Source organism: Rhinolophus hipposideros (genome assembly GCF_964194185.1).
Source record: "Rhinolophus hipposideros genome assembly, chromosome: 19".
NCBI classification, from domain to species: domain Eukaryota; kingdom Metazoa; phylum Chordata; class Mammalia; order Chiroptera; family Rhinolophidae; genus Rhinolophus; species Rhinolophus hipposideros.
In genome coordinates, this window is record NC_138065.1 from 28030386 (window position 1) to 28049023 (window position 18638).

General features: G+C 48.7%; 2 protein-coding genes across 17 annotated transcripts in view; one reads left to right on the forward strand and one right to left on the reverse strand.

The window, feature by feature from the left end:
- The window catches only part of KCNJ10 (potassium inwardly rectifying channel subfamily J member 10), a 31328-nt gene extending 23742 nt beyond the window's left edge, over nt 1–7586 (reverse strand). For 2 of the 3 annotated variants that reach the window (XM_081026332.1, XM_081026331.1), the window contains exon 1: nt 7365–7579. The gene's annotated coding sequence lies outside the window, so the exon portion shown is untranslated. Of the gene's footprint in view, nt 1–7364 lie in introns of all 3 variants that reach the window. The other variant, XM_081026334.1, reaches the window with a different exon arrangement.
- The window catches only part of KCNJ9 (potassium inwardly rectifying channel subfamily J member 9), a 26477-nt gene continuing 7839 nt past the window's right edge, over nt 1–18638 (forward strand). For 3 of the 14 annotated variants that reach the window (XM_081026335.1, XM_081026337.1, XM_081026339.1), the window contains exons 1-3: nt 14200–14339; nt 14815–14881; nt 15834–17584. In XM_081026335.1, coding sequence (XP_080882461.1) covers nt 16735–17584 — 850 coding nt within the window. In that variant the 5' untranslated portion in view covers nt 14200–14339; nt 14815–14881; nt 15834–16734. Of the gene's footprint in view, nt 1053–8196; nt 8217–8382; nt 8399–14178; nt 14340–14796; nt 14882–15833; nt 17585–18638 lie in introns of those variants that run through there. The other 11 variants (XM_081026348.1, XM_081026340.1, XM_081026338.1 and 8 more) reach the window with 11 other exon arrangements.

Here is an 18638-nt window from a genome sequence, read left to right on the forward strand (position 1 = left end):
TGCTGACCACACCAATGAAGGCAGGGGGTGGGGCAAGGCTGAGGCTGAATCATCTTAGACCATGGGGGTGTTCCTGGGGATACGCCCAAGAGTCAGGGCAGGGAGACTAGACCAGGGTCCCTAAACCTGCCACTCGCCAGAAAGGACTTTCTAAGTGGAAAAAGCCATGGGGACTGGTAGGGATGGGGGAGGAGGAGCTGTGGAGGTCAGACCCCTTCCTTCCAGGCAAGCTCTGGAAAGTAGTGATAGGCAGTCTGAGTCCACCCACTTTTTGCCTCAGTTTTACCCTTTTATTCAAGGGAATTGTGTGGGCAGAAGAGAAACGGAGCAACAGACAGCAAGATCTCAAACTGAAGCCTGTGGTGTCTCAGAGTTGTCTTGGGGGCTGCGGGTGGGATCTGAACCTCTAGAATGCAGAAAGGGCATGTGCTCAGGACTCGGGTATCTAGGATTCTGAGGAAGGTGGCTTCTGCATCCCAGCTCAGGGAATTTGCCTGATGGGCCCAAGAGCCAGGACTAGCTCTTCCCCAGAACTTGTATCTGTCTGTCTCCTCATCTGCCTCATTCCCTTCCTCATGCTGTAGGGAGAGGCTTCTCTTCTCCTGCCCTGAGGACCCCTACCCCCACTAACACCCTCAGCACCACCGCCTTTCTCAAGGTGCAGTGCCCTGTCCTATGGTACCTCAGCACAGAGGGCAAGTCAAGAAAACCTGGACAAAGGAGAGGGGCTGAAGTGGTGGTAGCACTGAGAGCAGGCAGTGCTCTGAGAAGGGTCTTCAGGTCCCACATGAGAAGCAGTGTTGCCCAATCAGAGATTTCCTCTGCCCCGGACCAGAAACCCATAGGAGAGAGGCCTGGGGCTACTTTACAAAACTGTTCCCCACAAGGCAAGACAGAAAGATCTTCTGGGCTTAGCAATGTCTTCTCCTGACTTTCTTTCTCCTCTTTTCAGTTGCTGTGATGTCAGGAAGTCCTCCCTGCTACCTGCCCTCAAGGCTTCCTGCTATACTACCATAGGCCCTGGATGGCTCACCTGGATTGCTGGGGGAAAGGTAAGGTCTGCTTCCTTCCCCTTCTCAGGACATTGTTTTCATCCCCATTTATCCCCCACCCCCGCCACACACACACACACACACACACACACACACACACACACACACACACTGGAAAAGTCTGGTGAGAACATAGGGCTAGGAATTAGAACTCTTGGGTTCAGGGCCTAACACCCCTGTTAACTTTCCTTGGGACCTTGCACAAGTACTTTCCCTCTTTGGGCCAAGAAGCCCCATCTGTAATGCGGAAAGGATCACCTCTGTAGCTCGCTGCCTTCTGGGTCAATGGGTAGTGAACTCAGGGGCAAGGCTCTGGAATTTAATAAGAGCTGACATTATTCAGCACTATGCTGAGCCCTTTTCTAGTATTATGTCATTTAGTTCTCAGCAACTCTAAAAAGCAGACACTTCCTCAAAGCCTTATATTATAGATGAGGAAACTGAAACACAGAGATGTTAATAGTTTGTCCAAGGTCATACAGCTAGTGAGTGGTAGAACTGAGATTCAAGCTCAAGTAGGTGGTCTGTCTCCAGAATCCACATGATTAACTATGGCCCCATACTTCATCCCTAGTAAAAACATTCAAAATACCATGTGCAGCTGGGGGAGATCAGTCAGGATGTCCAGATTGGCCCGGGAGTTTTGAAAACTGTTTCCTGAGGTTCCTCTAGGTTAGTAATTCTCAAAGCGTGGTCTGGGACCCCGGGGGTCCCTGAGACCTTTTCAGAGGCTCTCTGAAGTCAAACTTATCTTCATATTAATGTTAATATGTGGTTGGCTTTTTTCACTTCATTTCTCTCATGAGTGTTCAGAGGAGTTTTCCAGAATTGTACATGACATACAATATTGCAACATGTTGAATGCAGACATAGCTATGAGAAATCAACTGTCTTCTATTAAGCCAGACATTGAAAAGATTTGTGAAAATGTGAGACATTTTGCTAGTCTTCTTACTAAACATTTTGTGTTTTTTAAATATAGTTATTTTTCATTACAAATGTCATTTATGTTGACATGCAATGAGTTTGTTGTTATTTTTAAATGAATTAATAACTATTTAAGTCTCCTCGGCCTCATTTCTAACATATCAATAGCTATGATCCACACAAGTAAAAGCTCTTTGGTATATTCGATAATTTTTAAGAGTGTAAAGAGATCCTGAAATCAAAAAGTTTGAGAACCACTGCCCTATACTCAAAAATACTCACCCTCTCTTCTTCCCAGTTGCCTGTGTCTTTTTTATCAGAGGGTCAAACAGGGAGGTTTAGGTGTGGGGAGGAGGTATGTGCCAGGGTCTCGTGGTTGGTACTAGCATCAGGGGTGGAGATGAGGGGACAATCCTGGGGGAATGTAAAACTAACAGGTCAGGCCTACACCCCACTTGGGAGGTGTCCACACATGTCTCTCAGCTTTCAAAACCTTGCTCAGAGGTATGCTTGAGACAATGGGTCTATCTTAAACTGGACTCTGACCTTTGCCATTGTTCCACTTTGTATACCTGCTAACAAGCCCAGCATCAGGTGGAGTAGACCTCCCCGGTGAAAAGAGAAAGGCTCTGTGGAGCCTGCATACCCACACGGATTTTTGTGTTTGGGCCAATAGCCCTTAAAGGACTGGAAATTGGGGGTTCTGGGGTCTGATGCTTATAATCTTCAGTGACACCATCTCCACAAGATGGCCCTGTTAGTAGGAGAGGTTGGATAATAGGGTCTTACACACTCATAACCAGAATCCTCCCCTCCAGAATCAGCAATCAGAAAGGTCTCCTAGTTAGAGCCAAGCTGGTCAGCAGATACTCTGTGGCTGAGGCTCTGGGGTGGAAAAAGACACTTTTACTTCAGGGAGTCTGCAGTCTGACACAGGCAGAGGCCCAACCCCAGAGAAGCCCCCATGTAATGAAGGAGACAGGATATCCCCTCCAACATCATTACTGCATTGGCATCCTAGGCAAAGTCACAGACACAAGGGACAAGGGACAAAGGATGCTGAGGAGAAGGGGGTTCGAGACGACAGAGCAGACAGGGAAATAGGGGAATGGAGATCGGCAAGAGGGGTAAGACTCAAAATGGTCTGTGTGAAGGCCTAGAGTGGGAGAAAGAATGGGGCTCAGAATTGCCATTGAATATGTTCCTCTAGAACAAAGTCTGAATGGGGCAGTCCCCAAAAATGGTGATGCTGGAGGGGGCAGGGAAAAAGGCTTACATAAAGTATCTCGAAGACTATGATTGGGAGTTTTCATCTGAAAACCAATGGTCTCGGTAGGAAAGGAGCAAGATAAAACTGATGCTTCACAGTGAAAATTCTGTGGTAGAGTGGAGAAGAAATCTGTAAGAGACACAGGTTAGAGTCAGGGAAGTCATAATGTGAGTGTCAAAGTTGATGTGATGGACAGGCTGACGAGAGGACAGAATAAGAGGAGGACACACACTTGAGAGAAGATATGGGGGGAAACATGGGCAGAGAGAGGAACAGGTGAGGTTGTAGGGGTACAGAGGTGGGAGATGGAGTAGAGAAAAGCTGACAGAAGTTGCTCAGAATAGAGAAAGAGACTATCTGGGGGAAGCTCAAGTTATTGAATCTGAGTTGAAGATAGGACTTCTGCTTGGTGAAAAGCATGAGAGGAAGGGCTATGGTATGGGAACCCAGGCCCTGGTGCTGTCCAGCCTATTGGAATAAAGACAGGAACCTCATCTTAAACTATGTGATAATTCTCCCTCGTTCCCAAACTCAAGAAGGGTGGAGGAATGGAGACCTAGGACAGAAACTCAGAAAAACCACAGTGAAGGGCTGGGGCAAGGCCCAGGAGCCAGGAAAGATGACAGAGTAGAAAAAGTCAGAGCTCTTTCTCCAGGCTAAGCACCATTCCAAGCCTTTTACAAATATTGACTCTTTCAATCCACAACTATTATTAGCTCCATTGTAAGGATGAGGAGACTTGTGTAGCTAAGTGGTGAAACCAGGATTTAAACCCAGGTAGTCTTACTCCAAAGCTATGCTCTTAACCACTACACCTACTGCCTCTCAGACAAAGCCAGAACAGAAAGGAGCCAGAGGACAGTGCTGTGGCAAGGGATAGACACCCAGGAGAGGCCTCATGACAGCTGCCACAATAATCCCTGTGTGTATCTGAGCTACATCTCCCCTCAGAAGCCTTAACAATTGGCATTTTTGTTTTGGGATTTATGTTTTTGTTTTATTTTTTAGTCCAGAAGGTGGTCTCCCTTTCTTTCCCAATCTTCATTTCAGGTTTCTTTCTTTTAATGGGATGAGCTTCTTGAAATCCAACCTAAGTCCTTCCAGATGAAGCCTCACCCCTTTCCCAGGTCTTCTGCCATTGGAAGAGGAGCAGATGGCCATATACACCCTTTCTATGTCACACCTTTTTATAGGCCTGAAGTACTAATTCAAGTCTCTCAAGGTCCTGCTTCTTCATCCTCTTTCTCCAGGCTACACAGTTCAGTTCTTACTTCTCTCCCACATTCCAGAGTCAGCCTCTCCCGCCTCCCCACTACCTCAACTCCAGCTCGAAGCTGGCAAACACCCATGAGAGAGTTTTTCCCACAATCCCTTTCTCTTTGCTCTTTCAAGGTTCTGATGAGGAGGAGGGGATGAAGAGGGGATACCTAAATGCACTGTCTCCATGAACAATGGCGGCAACACATATGTTAAACTCAGATGAAGGAAGATAAGCAATGAACTCAGGCTGTGGTAGAGAGGGGTGATGTGGTAAACTCAAAAAGTTCAGCTTCCCTGGCCAACCACCCTTTGTTGGGTGCTAAAACACTTGGATTCCAATCTTCCCCTTCTCTCCAGTCTTTCTACTGTTTCATCTCAATGGTGTACTTCAGACTATCCTTTCTCTCTGCCCCCTTCCAGGGCCTCACCACTATCCTGGACAGCTTGGCTTCAGCCTGGACAGTAGCACTGACCAGTCAGGCAAGAGAAGAATCTAGGCCAGAAAGGGGAGGGAGAGTGGAGGTTTTTCCTTCCATCCTAAATAACCCTTGGCAGGAAAGCTGAGGGGCTGCATTGCCCAACATCTCTTTCCTTCCCCACCAATGCCAGGGGCTCAACCTCTCTTCCATCTTGTGTGCATTTTGCTAGAAGGCTCAGGAAACCTTTTTTCCTCTGAGAAGGTGGGTGTTCCTCCATGACTCACCACAGGGCCCTAAACCCTTTATCCCACTACTCCCAGGATGACCCCAGAGGACTTCATCTGAGCCCACCCAGATCCTAGTGACCCAGCCTCTCTGGTCTCTAGGGAGAGCAAGGGAAGAAGGCCTCTAGGTCTTCTGCCAGGCCCTTCCCTTATAGTCCAAGCCAACCAAGCTGGAGCTATAAATGAGCTCATGCATAGAGGTGCAGGTGTGGGGCACAGGTGCTGTTCAGTAGGGCACAGGGAGTAGGTGTGGGATGCCAGAGGGCAGACAATGAATTCTTCCACACAAACGTGTCAATAGACTGCATGTGGGGGTGCATGTTGGGGAGAGACTTTTTCTTCCTTAGGGTAGGGGGCAGCAGTGGGATTCTGCATTAGAACCACAGGAATGGGTCCATAACCCTCCCCCCTCACACACACACGGTGGAATCACTGCCATTTGATATCCACTGAGACAAGTTGGCTGCTCAGGCTCCGGGTGGGGGCTGGGGGGATGGCTCAGAAAACAGCAGCTCCTTTCAGGACCCAGGTTGGCAAAGGCTTTGGGAGGCTGGACTGGCCCAGATCACCCCCCAACACCCCTTTTCTCCCTCCCTTGCCACCACCACCAAAGGACTTGGTGGGGGGGTGGGGGAAGAAGTTGGCACTGCCTGGGCCATGTCTATTGCCTCCGCAGACCAGCCCTGGCCCCTCTGCCAAGCATGGCATCTTCCCTCCCCCTCTTCCTTCATTTCCTCCTCCCTGAAAAACTAGCTATGAGCCAGGACACCTGCTTCCTTCTACACTTGGTCCCCTATACCCAGCCTATACTCTGAGGAATTAACAAGCCCTACTCCTCAGGAGGGTGCCTTCCATCATGCCAGGAACAGGTTCAGAAATTCTTGGAGATTAGAGTGAGGGTTTGGAGATGAAACTTAATGGAACCAGTTGTGGCTGCTGGCCCTTCCTCAGGCTTGTCTCTTGAAACCCGCTCCAGGCCCTCCTTAGCACCCCTAAGCAAGTGGCACTTCTCACAATAAAGATACCAAATCTCCCATTTTCATCTCCCTCCCATCCAGAATTGCCTAAAGCAGTCCTGGTGGGAAAAAATTCAAACCCTACAACCAAGATAGACTGCTCAAAAATCTTTAGCCAGAATTCTTATGATAAGCAACATGATCAGGCTTTAAGCCTTGGCCTCCTTTGGGTGCAAATTTGTACTGGCTTCTTCAGCATCCCCACTACCCCATTTGCCTTACTCTGCCTGGGGTACTTCATTAACAGGAATGAAATCTCGAGATAATAGAGGTCCTATTCCCACTTTTGTCCAGTTTTGTCCTTTTATCCATCCTGGGGTTCAGCTCTCCTCCCCCAAACCAGGAAGTTCCAACCCTCACTTCTTTCTGAACACAGGTGCCCTTAGTTAGTTCCTGGTGGAGAGAAGGGGTGGGTTGAAAAGGGCATCTCCATCTGAAGGTGAATGTTAGAGTCCAATCTACCCTTCTTCCCCTAGCAGGGACCCTGCTGCTTCCTTCCTGGGGATCTCAGTGTAAAACATCTGGGGGAGAGGAGTAGTAATGGGGAGGAGTGTCTTGAAGTAGAAGGTAAGTCAGAATGAAGGGAAGAGACTGGGTGAATAGGGGTCCCAGGCACAACAGGCTACGTAGGAACCCTAATATAAGCTGTATGTGTTTGTCTTCCCAGGTGTGCACTAGTGATCAGTGAGTGTCATTATGTGAGTGTCCCTGTGTAGGGAAGGGGACAGGGGCTAATTATGGCAGTGGAAGTAACCTGATGATCTTGGGAAGAGGGGGCACTGTCTGGAGTGCCAATGTGGGGATGCATGGTTTCCCAGGTGGTGGCCACTGTATTTGTTGGAGGAGCTGTGATGCAACTGTCGGTCTTCCCTGTGGGAAGGAGCATCAGAAAAGCCCCTTCCTTAGTCTAAAGGACTGTGGTGACCAGCTTGGGTAAAGTTACCTTCTTGGGGAGCCCTTCCCAGGAAAGTCAGTGTGGGGCGGCCTAAGGCGGGAGGTTGGGAAATAGGGCCATACCACGGAGGCCCGGCAGGGTAGGGACCTTGGGGTTTGGGGCTCCGATATCTCTGGAGAGTGAGTTGGACAGGACTCGGGCAGGGGCGGCAGCAACTCCCTCATCAGGGCCTGGGGCTTACCTTGGGTCCGCGTGGAGTGGCCCCTCGGATGGGCAGCGGGACAGGCAGGGACGGGCAGGAGTGAGGAACGGAGCTGTGCGACGGGCAGGGCCAGGACTCTTAAACAGGAGCTGGGATCAGATAAGGGCTGGTCCCAGGGCCGGAGCCGGGGTCGGGCCGGCTGGGGGCAGAGCTGGGCCGGGCCGGGCCGCCCCCTCCCTCTTCAGCTCTGGAGCCAAAGTTTGTGTGAATGGAGGGCCGGGAGGGGGGCCGGTAGAGCAGGGCGGTGTGTGTGTGTCGGGGGTGGGGGGGTCGACCAATGGAAGCGTGGAGCGCGAGCCCGCGCTCTAGGGATTGGAGAAACTCAGACAGGGTGGGGCGTAGGGGGCTCCGGAGCGGAGCCTAGACAGGAGACGCAGGGCAGAGCGCAACACGCGAAGACAGAGACCCAGACAGGCTCGCGGGAAAGAGAGACGAAGAGACGATCCGTGAAGCGATAGAAGCCTGAGATGGCAAGATGACAGGGAAAAGAGAAGGAAGAAGGAGGCGGTCATGTCAGAGTGGGGAACAGAGCGGGAACCGGTGGGGGCGAGCCTGAGCTGAGCTACTGTGGAAATGCATTCAGGGCAGCCCAGTGGGGGCGGACTGGGGCTGGGCTCCGAGGGTTACAGGATTATTTTGTTCAGCACAATTTCCATGTTATTCACCGTTCCCTAAGTACTGGGTGAGATCCGGGATGCGAGATGCAGCTCTGGGTCTGGAAGGAAAGACGCTGCAGAACCGGGAAAGATCATTGTACTTAGGGGGGTCCTGGCAGATGTGGAGGACACAGGTGACATCTGATAAGGGCTCTAAAGAATGCGGAAGACTTAGGTACTGGCGGATGGTGGGGAGGGCATTTAAGGCAGAGGGAACTGCAGTCATAAAGTCCGGGGGGCGGGGGCATGAAAATACAAGTCTGTGTGGGAAACTGCAGCAAGCTGGTACATTGGACTTGAGGACAGGGTGGTGGTTCTCAACATTTTCATCACCAAGGATTACATTATCATCTGAATGTACGTTCTGAGAGGTTTTTATTCACAATCTTCCACCCTTGGCATTTATTAAGGGAGAAAATAATTATTTTCCCATTTGTGTTCATCGTAGATATTTAACTACTAGTCAGTAACCAGTATTACCATATTGAGTTGATATACATCTTGGAAAAAAGGCAAGGAAACTTGAAATTTTAGCTTAGTTCAGCCTCTAAAAGCCATATGATGGGTAAATGTACATTTCAAATAGCACCTACTGGGTTACTGGTCAGGCACCATAGGCAGAGTGCCTTGGGAGGAATACCTGGAGTATACAGAGCTGTGCTAGTTCATGGTCAGTTCTGAGCTTCTGAAGGCAATGGAGAGCAATTACAGGTCTTGAGTGTTGGTAGTGGTGGGGGCGCAAAGCCATAGCAGAATTTTAGAAAGACTAATCAGGAGGTAAACAAAATGTTTTGAATCAAGGGAAACATGGCAGCAATTGTAGATTCTTCATTCTTCCTCACCTCATCTCCTTTATTTAATCAATGCATCTACTTTCTAAATCTCCTAAATTCTGCCCTCTTCCTCTTGATCTCATCATCATGGCTGTGGTCCAGGACACCATCAGATTACTACCCAGATTACTACCAGGATCAGGAAGATTGCTAGCAGCCCAGGAATCTGACCCACCTTTCACCCTTCTCTCTAGTCTCAAAGGGAGAGGCAACCTGTATTCGTTATGTCAATCCCTTGCCCTTGTATAAAAACCCCAAATAGTTGCCCCTTTCTTACTGATCACAGTCCAAACTCCTTTGGGTACTCTTCTGAGAGGGTAGGACCAGGAGCAGAAAAAGATACCTTGTGGTGAAGAAGTCTCTGGAGATGTTTCTTCCAAATAGTCTTTACCTTTTCTGTAGAACATAAGAGTCACTTAGTAAAACTCAGGGGTGGGACTGGGCAATTAGAATTTAGACGTTCAAGAACTGCAGGAGTGAGAGATTATGGAAAAGTACACAGATAGCTTGAATGGCACTGTAGTTTTCTAATTTTAAGAGTGATTTAAATTGAGTTTTTTTTTCTCAAATTACATTTTATAACATATATACATATATCCATCATGTATATTGCTTTGTAATATCAAATGTCAGTTTTTAATTTGGGGGTCTTTCTACAAAAGAGAAGTCCTAGAATAGTCACTAGGATCCCAATAGACAATCAGTGATAAAGGGCTTAGAAAATTAGTATTTGTGTGTTGACTATGCAAGATAGATATATTACTTGAGATGGAAAAACTGAGGTTCAGAGAGGGTAAGTGGCTTATCTATGGTAACATAGCTAGAAAGTGTTAGATTTGGGACTTGAATCCATGTGTGTTTAGCTGCAAAGCATGTCTCAAGGTAATACTAGAGTGAATCTACATGGTTTAAACATAATTTTCATTATCAACATGAGCTCCTGTTGGTATGAAAAATTTGCCAGTATTGTGATGTCCAGTGTCTACCATACAAAATGGCAGTTAGGGGAACTATCTTTCTTTGAGGACCTCTTTCTCTTCTCTCAGTTTAGCAACTTGTTTCTTTCTTATTCTTGATTGTTGCTTTCAGACTCACTCCTTCCGACATTGGCCTCATCTCTTCTTTCACTTTGTTCATAATGGGGCAGGGTTCCCTTAGAGCACAGAGGAGAGCAAGGACGAGTAATCTGTTCTGGAAGGAGAATCCACAGGTGGGCAGTAGTACGTATGAGGGGCTTCTGCTGGGAAAAGCAGGTGTGGACAGAAGGGACGAGGTAAGTGTTGGGGCAGGAAGCATGCTGAGGCTCAGAACAGGCAACACTTCAGAGAAGTTTTTGGAAAGACTAGAGACACTGACAATGCTCACTACAGGATTCCAAGTGTCATTTTAGTGTACAGGCCCCACAAGCCTGAACAATTTCCATGTAGTGGAGCACCTGCTAGCTGGATGATTCAAACCGCAGAGAAGAAATCCAAGAGAAGGGCTAAGCTATATATCCCCCCAGTTGCTAAAGATCATTATTTAGGTATACCACCTCCTTTCAATAAATGTGATTTACACAAATTCACATTTATAAGACACAAATTGGGGCATGCTTAATCACATTACTAAAGAATTCTTTCCAGGATTTCTTCAACTAGTACCTTTCCAATTGAGTCCAATAGATAAAATTCTATTAATACACAATGCACCATAGTAGGAGGAAGGAAAGAGGAAATAAACAATCAGGGACCAGGATCCAGGAGACCTAAGTCTTAGACCTTTCTATTCTCTTGAGACCCATCCCTTACCTATAAAGTAAGGACTAATTCTGGACCACCTCTGAATGCCATGACTTAAATCCTGGTCTACCTCCATGCCATCCTATAAAGTAAGATAGATCTATGTGTGAGAAATCTTCTCATCCTCTAGCTCTGCTGAAAACAGCCAGAAAGCCAGCAAGCCCCTCAGCCTCAGGGGCTCAAGGGCTCCATCTGTCTTGGAGTGGTCTTCTGCTCCTCCCATTTCACTTTAATCTCCAGCCCATCAACTGCTTCAAACATATCCTCCCTCTGCTCAGCGTTTTCAAGGGTCCCATCTCCCTTGAATTTATTGAAATTGTTATAATCTACCAGATCGGCCTCCCTGCTCCATTAAGCTCATAATTTCAACCGTCTCATTTTCCCCATCATGTTTCTTCTCCCACCTCCAAGCTTTTACTCAAGAAGTCTCATGATCTTTCTCAAGGAAACCTTTCCACATTGGTTGCTCCTGGGGCTGCCACATACAGTTGTACGTGCACAAGGCATCTGCTGAGGGGTCAAGTTGAGAACTGAACTGCATTCAGCTTACCAATTCTTGTACTGTGGCTCGGATCTGTGTCTACTGGAGGGATTCCCCTTTTATTATTATTATTGTTATTACCCAAAAGTACCACTTGCTCTCCAAGCTACATTCCATAAGGAACACATCTGTCCAGAGAGGTTCATACCAAGGTTCTTCATAGACCAGCAATGTGGCCCCAGCTGTGTCTCTCCTGCTCTCAGTATCCTCTAGTTCCAAACCCAATCTCCCATCATCACAACTTGTAAAGTTGCTTTCTTTATCTTATAATATCTGAAAGCTGGGATCATGCCCATTTTTTAGTGTCCTCGTACCTAGCAAAACTTTTTTTCCTCACTTGGTTCAAGCTCAATGATAATAGGAATTGAGGTTAGATACCAGGTAAAGTCCAGGACCTGCAGGATCAGTAAATCAGAGGAATGGCTGGTAGCCTCTCTCCTTGTCAGCAAGGCTAGGCTCAGGGCAGCCCCAACTGAAGTGAGGGGCTGGTTGATCCAACTTCTGCAAGGCCCTGGCAGCCCTGTGATATCCCCCTCCAGGAAATGGGGCCAGTTCTATGCAAATGCGTTCTTGCCCAGGAGTTTGGTTTCTTTTCTCGGAGCTCCTGGCACAGTAGAACCAACGTGAGCAGCCGCTTGGCAGGACAGAAAGGGGCAGGCTAGCAGTTCCAAGGCTCTTGTGACAAGGCCATGCCCAGGAGACGGGGTGTTGACTGGGGCTTTAACAGCCCTCTTGATGCCAATCTCGGCTGAAAACTCGATATTTCCACTTGGAACAAGAAACAGGGGCAAGAGAGCTGGGGAGAGGAAGGCAGTGTACCAGGAGTGCCCCCTATAGGTCTCGCTGGGTGGCACCAGAACAAAGGAAGAAAGGACAGGCTTGGTAGGGAATCTCTGTGAGGAGGAGGAGGAGAAAGAGGAGAGGAGGGGGAGGAGGGGGGGAAGGGAAGGAGGACGAAACGGAGGGGGAGGGGGAGGAGGAGGAGGAGAAAGAGGAGGGGAAAGGGGAGAGGGAGGGGGAAGATGTAGGGAGCTTTACTGAGTACTTACAATGTGCCAGGCATTGCCTCACTGTAATCCTCATAACAACCCCAAGAGTTGGATAATATGCTTATTCTCAATTCTTAGGTGAAGAAACTGTTTAGAGAAGTAACTTGCTCAAAGTCACCCAGCTGGTAGTAGACAGAGTTGGGATTTGAACCCAGGTCACTGCCTCTAGAGACTACATTATTCAGTACTACCTTTCCCAACCTGCCAGTTCATTTCAGAAACTGCTAACCCTCCAGTGTCCATTTCTATCTCTTCCTGCTCTTTTAGCACATATCTTCTTGTTCCAACTCTAACTCTTTTGCTGTGTTAATTGATTTCCAGTTTTTTTTCCAAAATGTGTCAGAAATTCACAAAAAAACCCCAAAAAGTTGATATTTTGACTATTTTATGCAATTAATAATAACAATTTGAGGTGCTTTGTACATAAATGACATTATTTTATGTATAAAAATTTCCTATTGTTATTCATTCTTGAAAAACACAAAAATATAAAAAAATGTACATCTGCTTTCCTAAACTTCCTTTCTGGAAATATTCATTCCAATATATCTGACCGTCGCAGCAAAAGGGTTAAGGAATCTGGAGAGAAACAGATCAATATCTTGGATATAATAATACTGGTAATGACAATACCTGGTATTTGTATACCACTCTCTGCTTTTAATTATTTCCCTCAAGAAAATGAGCATTGAAGTATTTCCATTTTTCCAAATTTTTCCTTGGTTTTGATTAGTGTTCCTACACCTATTTCTATAAATTCATGATCAATTTATACGAATATTTTTATGTTCTGCTTTTCTATGTAACAGTGTGCCTACATGCACAATTACATATATGAACATAGTAACTGATTATATTGCTATGCCACAGATATTACATTACTGAGGCAGTGTAATTATGAAAACAGCATGGAGGAGTGCCAAAGATGTGTGAGTTTGACTATTATCTCTGCCATTATCCAGACTCTGTGATATTTGGTAAATCACCTTTCTCAGTTAAGTTTTCTCATCTATAAATGAAGAAAATAACATGAGGTGTTGTCTCCTTCGTAGCTGATGATCAACAAATGGTTAGCAGTAGTGTCAGCATTATGTCTTCAGGTGTCTTTCTCTGCACTGGCCTATGAGCTCCTCCAGGTAGAGACTTAATTCATTTCTGTAACCACCCCCACCTAGCACATTGCTTGGCACTTGGATTCCATAAACATTTGTTGAATGAATAGTTAGTAAATCCTAACCTAGACTTTTCTCTCTGTTGGACATTTGGATTGCTTCTAGACTTTTAGCTATTAACAAAATATACTTCAAAGCCATTCTGTTTATATTGCCTCATTTGAGCTGCACACCTGTGAAGCAGGCCACTATTTGCATATGTCCATACTCTATGATAGATGGAACAACTGTGGCTAAGGGAAGTGAATTGACTCCTATGGGTCATGTCACAAATCAGTGACAAAGATTACCCTGCTTCCCTTCCTTGGGTGGATCTCTTTTCCCTCTAGCTACCTCTTTCTGGATCATGGTGGCCACTTCCAAAATGGAGACTGTGATGGTGGACCTGACCTAAGAGCAACACCTGTACCCAGAGGCCCCTGTTGGAAGGGATGAGCTGCCAGCTCCCAGATGGCCCTTTAAATCCCCAGGAAACCAAATGCCTTATTCCCAAACACGCCAGGGCCTGTATTTTCCCAGAGCAAGGAGCTTCTTAGAAAAGAGCCAGCATGCCGGCTTTTTTTTTTTTCCTGCGTGGGTGAGGAGGTGAGCCTCTGAATTGTCCAGGAGGAGGGAATTGGGCTAAAAATAGCGATAGCATGTGGATCAGCCTCTAGTAGTACCCAGGACTGGGGAGGGGAGGGGGATGCTCTAGAGCTGTCGCCAGACTGGTTGCTGTGGAAACAGGAGAGGAGCAGGGGAACCTGGGAAGTGGGGATGACACAGATAGCAAGTCCTAGTCAGAGCTGCTGCCACATTTAGGAGAAACAGCGGTGTCTGCGGCTCCCAATCTCCAAGGGGGCCAGGGGTGGGGGCAGTATCAGGGGCATGGATGCTCACCCCCAGGGCTCTTTGCTGCTGGCTGCTCTCCTCTCCACACGCTGTGAGTTGAGTTGTGGGGGACTTGGGTTTGGGCCCCTATTTCCAAGGCAAGCAGGGATTTGGGAGGGCTGGGTTCTGAGGGAGTTTTCACCAGATTCCCTTCCAAAAAATAAGCCTCCTTGCTAGCCAGCACTTCACACTCTGAGAAAGGGAGATTCAGGAAAATGTGGCATTGGGGTCTTCTGGAAAGGGGTTAGAGCATGCACAAGAAATAAAAAGGAATACGTTGGAGGAACAGGACTCTTTAGAGGGAAGGTGAAGAAGTCAAGTCTTTGATCCTGGGATAGAGGTAACAATTTCACACCTTTCCTTCCCCCTTGAGAATAATGCAGCTCCTTCTAAAGAAGACAGGAGAGGGGACAAAATCAAAGTAAGGCTCACCTAGACCCCTGGGGCAATGGAGAGCAAGTGTTCTGAGAGTGATAAGACTCTGCGGTTCCTTCCCTACCCCTAAGCAGAGAGGTCTGTCTCCGCAGGCCGACTGGGGGTCAGATTGCCTAATACAAGAGACCATCTAGAAGTCCACCTGGGACTGAAGCTTGGGTAAGTGAGACCCAGATAATTTTCTGCATGACCTGAGGCTGACTGGGGGTCAGATTGCCTAATACAAGAGAACATCTGAAGCTGAGATAAGTGGGACCCAAGTAATTTTCTGCATGATGGGTGGGGTCTCTGAACCCGTCAATGCTTAGAGATCTTGGGCTGCAGGAAAGGAAAGGAAGGTCCATTGTCGGGGGAGGAAAGACCCTAATCTGCCATTGCATTGGGACTCCTGGACCCTGTGTCCCCTGATTCTTCCTGGAAAATAAATGTGGTGGTGCCCCTAAGCTCTAAGCCATCTCTTGTTGGTTTCTCCTACCCCAATACACACACACACACACACACACACACACACACACAACCTCCAAAGGTTTGGCTGCAGAGCACCTCACCCCAGAACTTAAATTCTGGAGCATTGGGTTTGGGGTTACATACCCAGGTGGTTTTTCCCCAGGACCTGGTCAAACATCCAGACCACCTGTGGTCCTCATGTCACACTCCTCCCTTCCCATATGTCACCCCAGCAAGCTCAGATTTCCTTTAAGGCGGAAGAGAATGATTCCCAGGAAGAAGGAAGGTTGAAAAGTCTCTAATATTTTTTCTAAACCTTTCCTTATATGGTCCACATCTCCTAGGGGCCCCTGGGTGCCTGGGGGAGGGCCCTGGATCTCTCTTTTTCTCAGGGCAGATTGCAGCTCAGAGTGCCCCTCCATGTGAATTTGAGGCAAATTTAGCCGGGCTTCCCTTGGAATGTGAGCTTTGGGCCATATGAGGGAGTTGTTAGGATAATCAGTGAGAGGTAAGATGCTGGGGGTTAAGAACCAGAGGGAATGGGGAGGTAAAGGTGGATGCTTAGTGCTTCACTGAATCTGATTTAATGCATGTCATTAAGACTAGGATAGTAGAGGAATGAAAACCTAACGCATGAGGAATTTTGTGCTTCCTTTACCCATAGGCGGCTGTGTTGACGGCATATCCTCCAGTTCTCAGGCCCAGTTTCAGGCTGTCTCCACTGTGCAAAGAACCCAGGGAAAATAAGGTGATTCTACAGCAGCTTAGTCATCAGGGAGGGGTTGCAATGGGAATTTCCTAGTGTGGGAATTTTCAATCCTTGCCCACTGGAGATTTCCCACTTACTCTCCACCACTTCCATTTCTCCTTTGTAAATTTGCTGAGTGGAAGAACATGTGGGTGAAGGTAGAGTGAGGTCCAGGGAGAGAGGAACGGGAAAGATTTTCTGTGTATCAGTCTTGGAATGACCTTCAGAAGAGCCTGGTTAGACCATCAGGTTGAACCGTGGAGAACAGTGATTAAGGGAGTGAGCTGACGACAATACTGCACCCCAGGGAGGGGGTGCAGTAGAGGGAGAATAACTGCCTGCCGTCAAGGAGCCCACAGTCTAATAATGATTTCAGGAAACTGCCTCCCTGCTGGCGCCTCGCCTCATGCCCCGGGAAATCTGTGGAGTACTGCACACACCGTTTAAAGGTGGTAAGGCACCGCTTTATCCGGAAAAGAATCATCAAACTTGCATAATGCTATTCAGTTCCAATAAGTTATCCCATTTGATCCTCACGATTTTGTGAGCTACAGGGGCAGCGAGAGTTGTATGTATTGTTCCCATAATGCTGATGCGGAGACTGAGGCACTTCGTGCCTTGCTCAGGGCCACCCAACCCCTCGGTGCTGGCCCGGCTGTCTCGACCTATCCCGCGGGTGGATTAATTCTGCCAATCTTTAAGTCCTTGCAGGAGCTGCGAGGACGCTCAGGCGCAGGCCGAGGGGAGGTAGGCAGCGGCGGCGCGGACGCCAGCGCGCTGGCTGGCGCTGACCGGGACACTGCCCTGCGCGGCCGCCATGGCGCAGGAGAACGCCGCCTTTGCACCCGGCCCCGAGGAGCCGCCGCGGCGCCGCGGCCGCCAGCGCTACGTGGAGAAGGACGGCCGGTGCAACGTGCAGCAGGGCAATGTGCGCGAGACGTACCGCTACCTGACCGACCTGTTCACCACGCTGGTAGACCTGCAGTGGCGCCTCAGCCTGCTCTTTTTTGTGCTCGCCTACGCGCTCACCTGGCTCTTCTTCGGCGCCATCTGGTGGCTCATCGCCTACGGCCGCGGCGACCTGGAACACCTGGAGGACACCGCCTGGACACCCTGCGTCAACAACCTCAACGGCTTCGTGGCCGCCTTCCTCTTTTCCATCGAGACGGAGACCACCATCGGCTACGGGCACCGCGTCATCACCGACCAGTGCCCGGAGGGCATCGTGCTGCTGCTGCTGCAGGCCATCCTGGGCTCAATGGTGAATGCTTTCATGGTGGGCTGCATGTTCGTCAAGATCTCGCAGCCCAACAAGCGAGCCGCCACGCTCGTATTCTCCTCTCATGCCGTGGTGTCGCTGCGCGATGGCCGCCTCTGCCTCATGTTCCGCGTGGGTGACCTGCGCTCGTCGCACATCGTCGAGGCCTCCATTCGCGCCAAGCTCATCCGTTCACGCCAGACGCTTGAGGGCGAGTTCATCCCGCTGCATCAGACCGACCTCAGCGTGGGCTTCGACACAGGCGACGACCGCCTCTTCCTCGTCTCACCGCTCGTCATCAGCCACGAGATCGACGCTGCCAGCCCCTTCTGGGAGGCATCGCGCCGCGCCCTAGAGAGGGACGATTTCGAGATCGTTGTCATCCTCGAGGGCATGGTGGAAGCCACGGGTGCGGGCCAGTGGGAGGAGGGGAATGGGGTGGGTGGAGAACGTGACTTACAAGGGCCTGGATGGGGGCGGGCACAGCAGAGGAAGGCAGGGGCAAAGAGGAGAGGCCAGGTACAGGGAGAGTATAGGCAGAGAAGCTGGTGGAGTGTGAGAGAGTGAGGTGAGATGGGGAACCTCTGTTGGAAGGGGCATGTTAGCAGAGTGACTCCACAAAGAGCCCAGAGAAAGCTTGGATAGATTCCCGAAAGTGGCCCTGGCCTGGGGCCTGGGTCTGGGAGGTCTGTGTTGCTGGGAATAGGTGAGAGGGTTACTGATAGCTACTACTCAGTGTCCGGCACAACTCCAAAGTATCTTACCCCTCTGAGTTCATTTAATCTTAAGGAGAACTCCATAAAGGTAACTTCTTGTTATTGTGCTCATTTTTTAGAAAGGAGATTGCTCCAGTGAAAGGTTAAGTAAGTTGTCCGCTGCCATAAGCTATTAAGTGGCCATGTGTGGAGAGGACAAAGGCAGTCTGGCTTCACTGTGCTTAGTGGTATGGAGTTGGAAGTAGGGGTTAGGTTCGCGGTTTTTGTCATTCTGAAAGGTCCGGGCCCCTGGAATTTGGTGGGGAGTGTTGTTTATGACCTGAATTATTTGTAGGCTGGACTTTAGGGAGAGGTTGATATCTGGCCTCACCTCTGCCTCAGTTTCCCCATTCATCAAAAGATTTTTCAGCTTCCACTGACAAAGGAAATAGATGATACTAGCATTTCTAGCAGCTTCCCAGTAGGAACTAGCAATACACCTGTGATGTCAGTACCTCCAACTCAAGCCTACAGTGAAGGGCTTGGGAGCAGGTAGGGAAAGGCCAGTGCCAGGGAAGCAAATGAAGTCCTTCATGACATGAGATCTAGGAGTGGGAGAAGGATTAGAAAACTGCAGGTGGATAACCAAAGGCCCATGGGCAGGCTGCAATTCCTGTTGTCAGAGGTGACTGACTTTGCTGGCTTCCCCCACAAGCTGGCCCCTTCAAATCCCCTGCCTGGCCCCTTCAAGCTGAGCTTCTACACGCC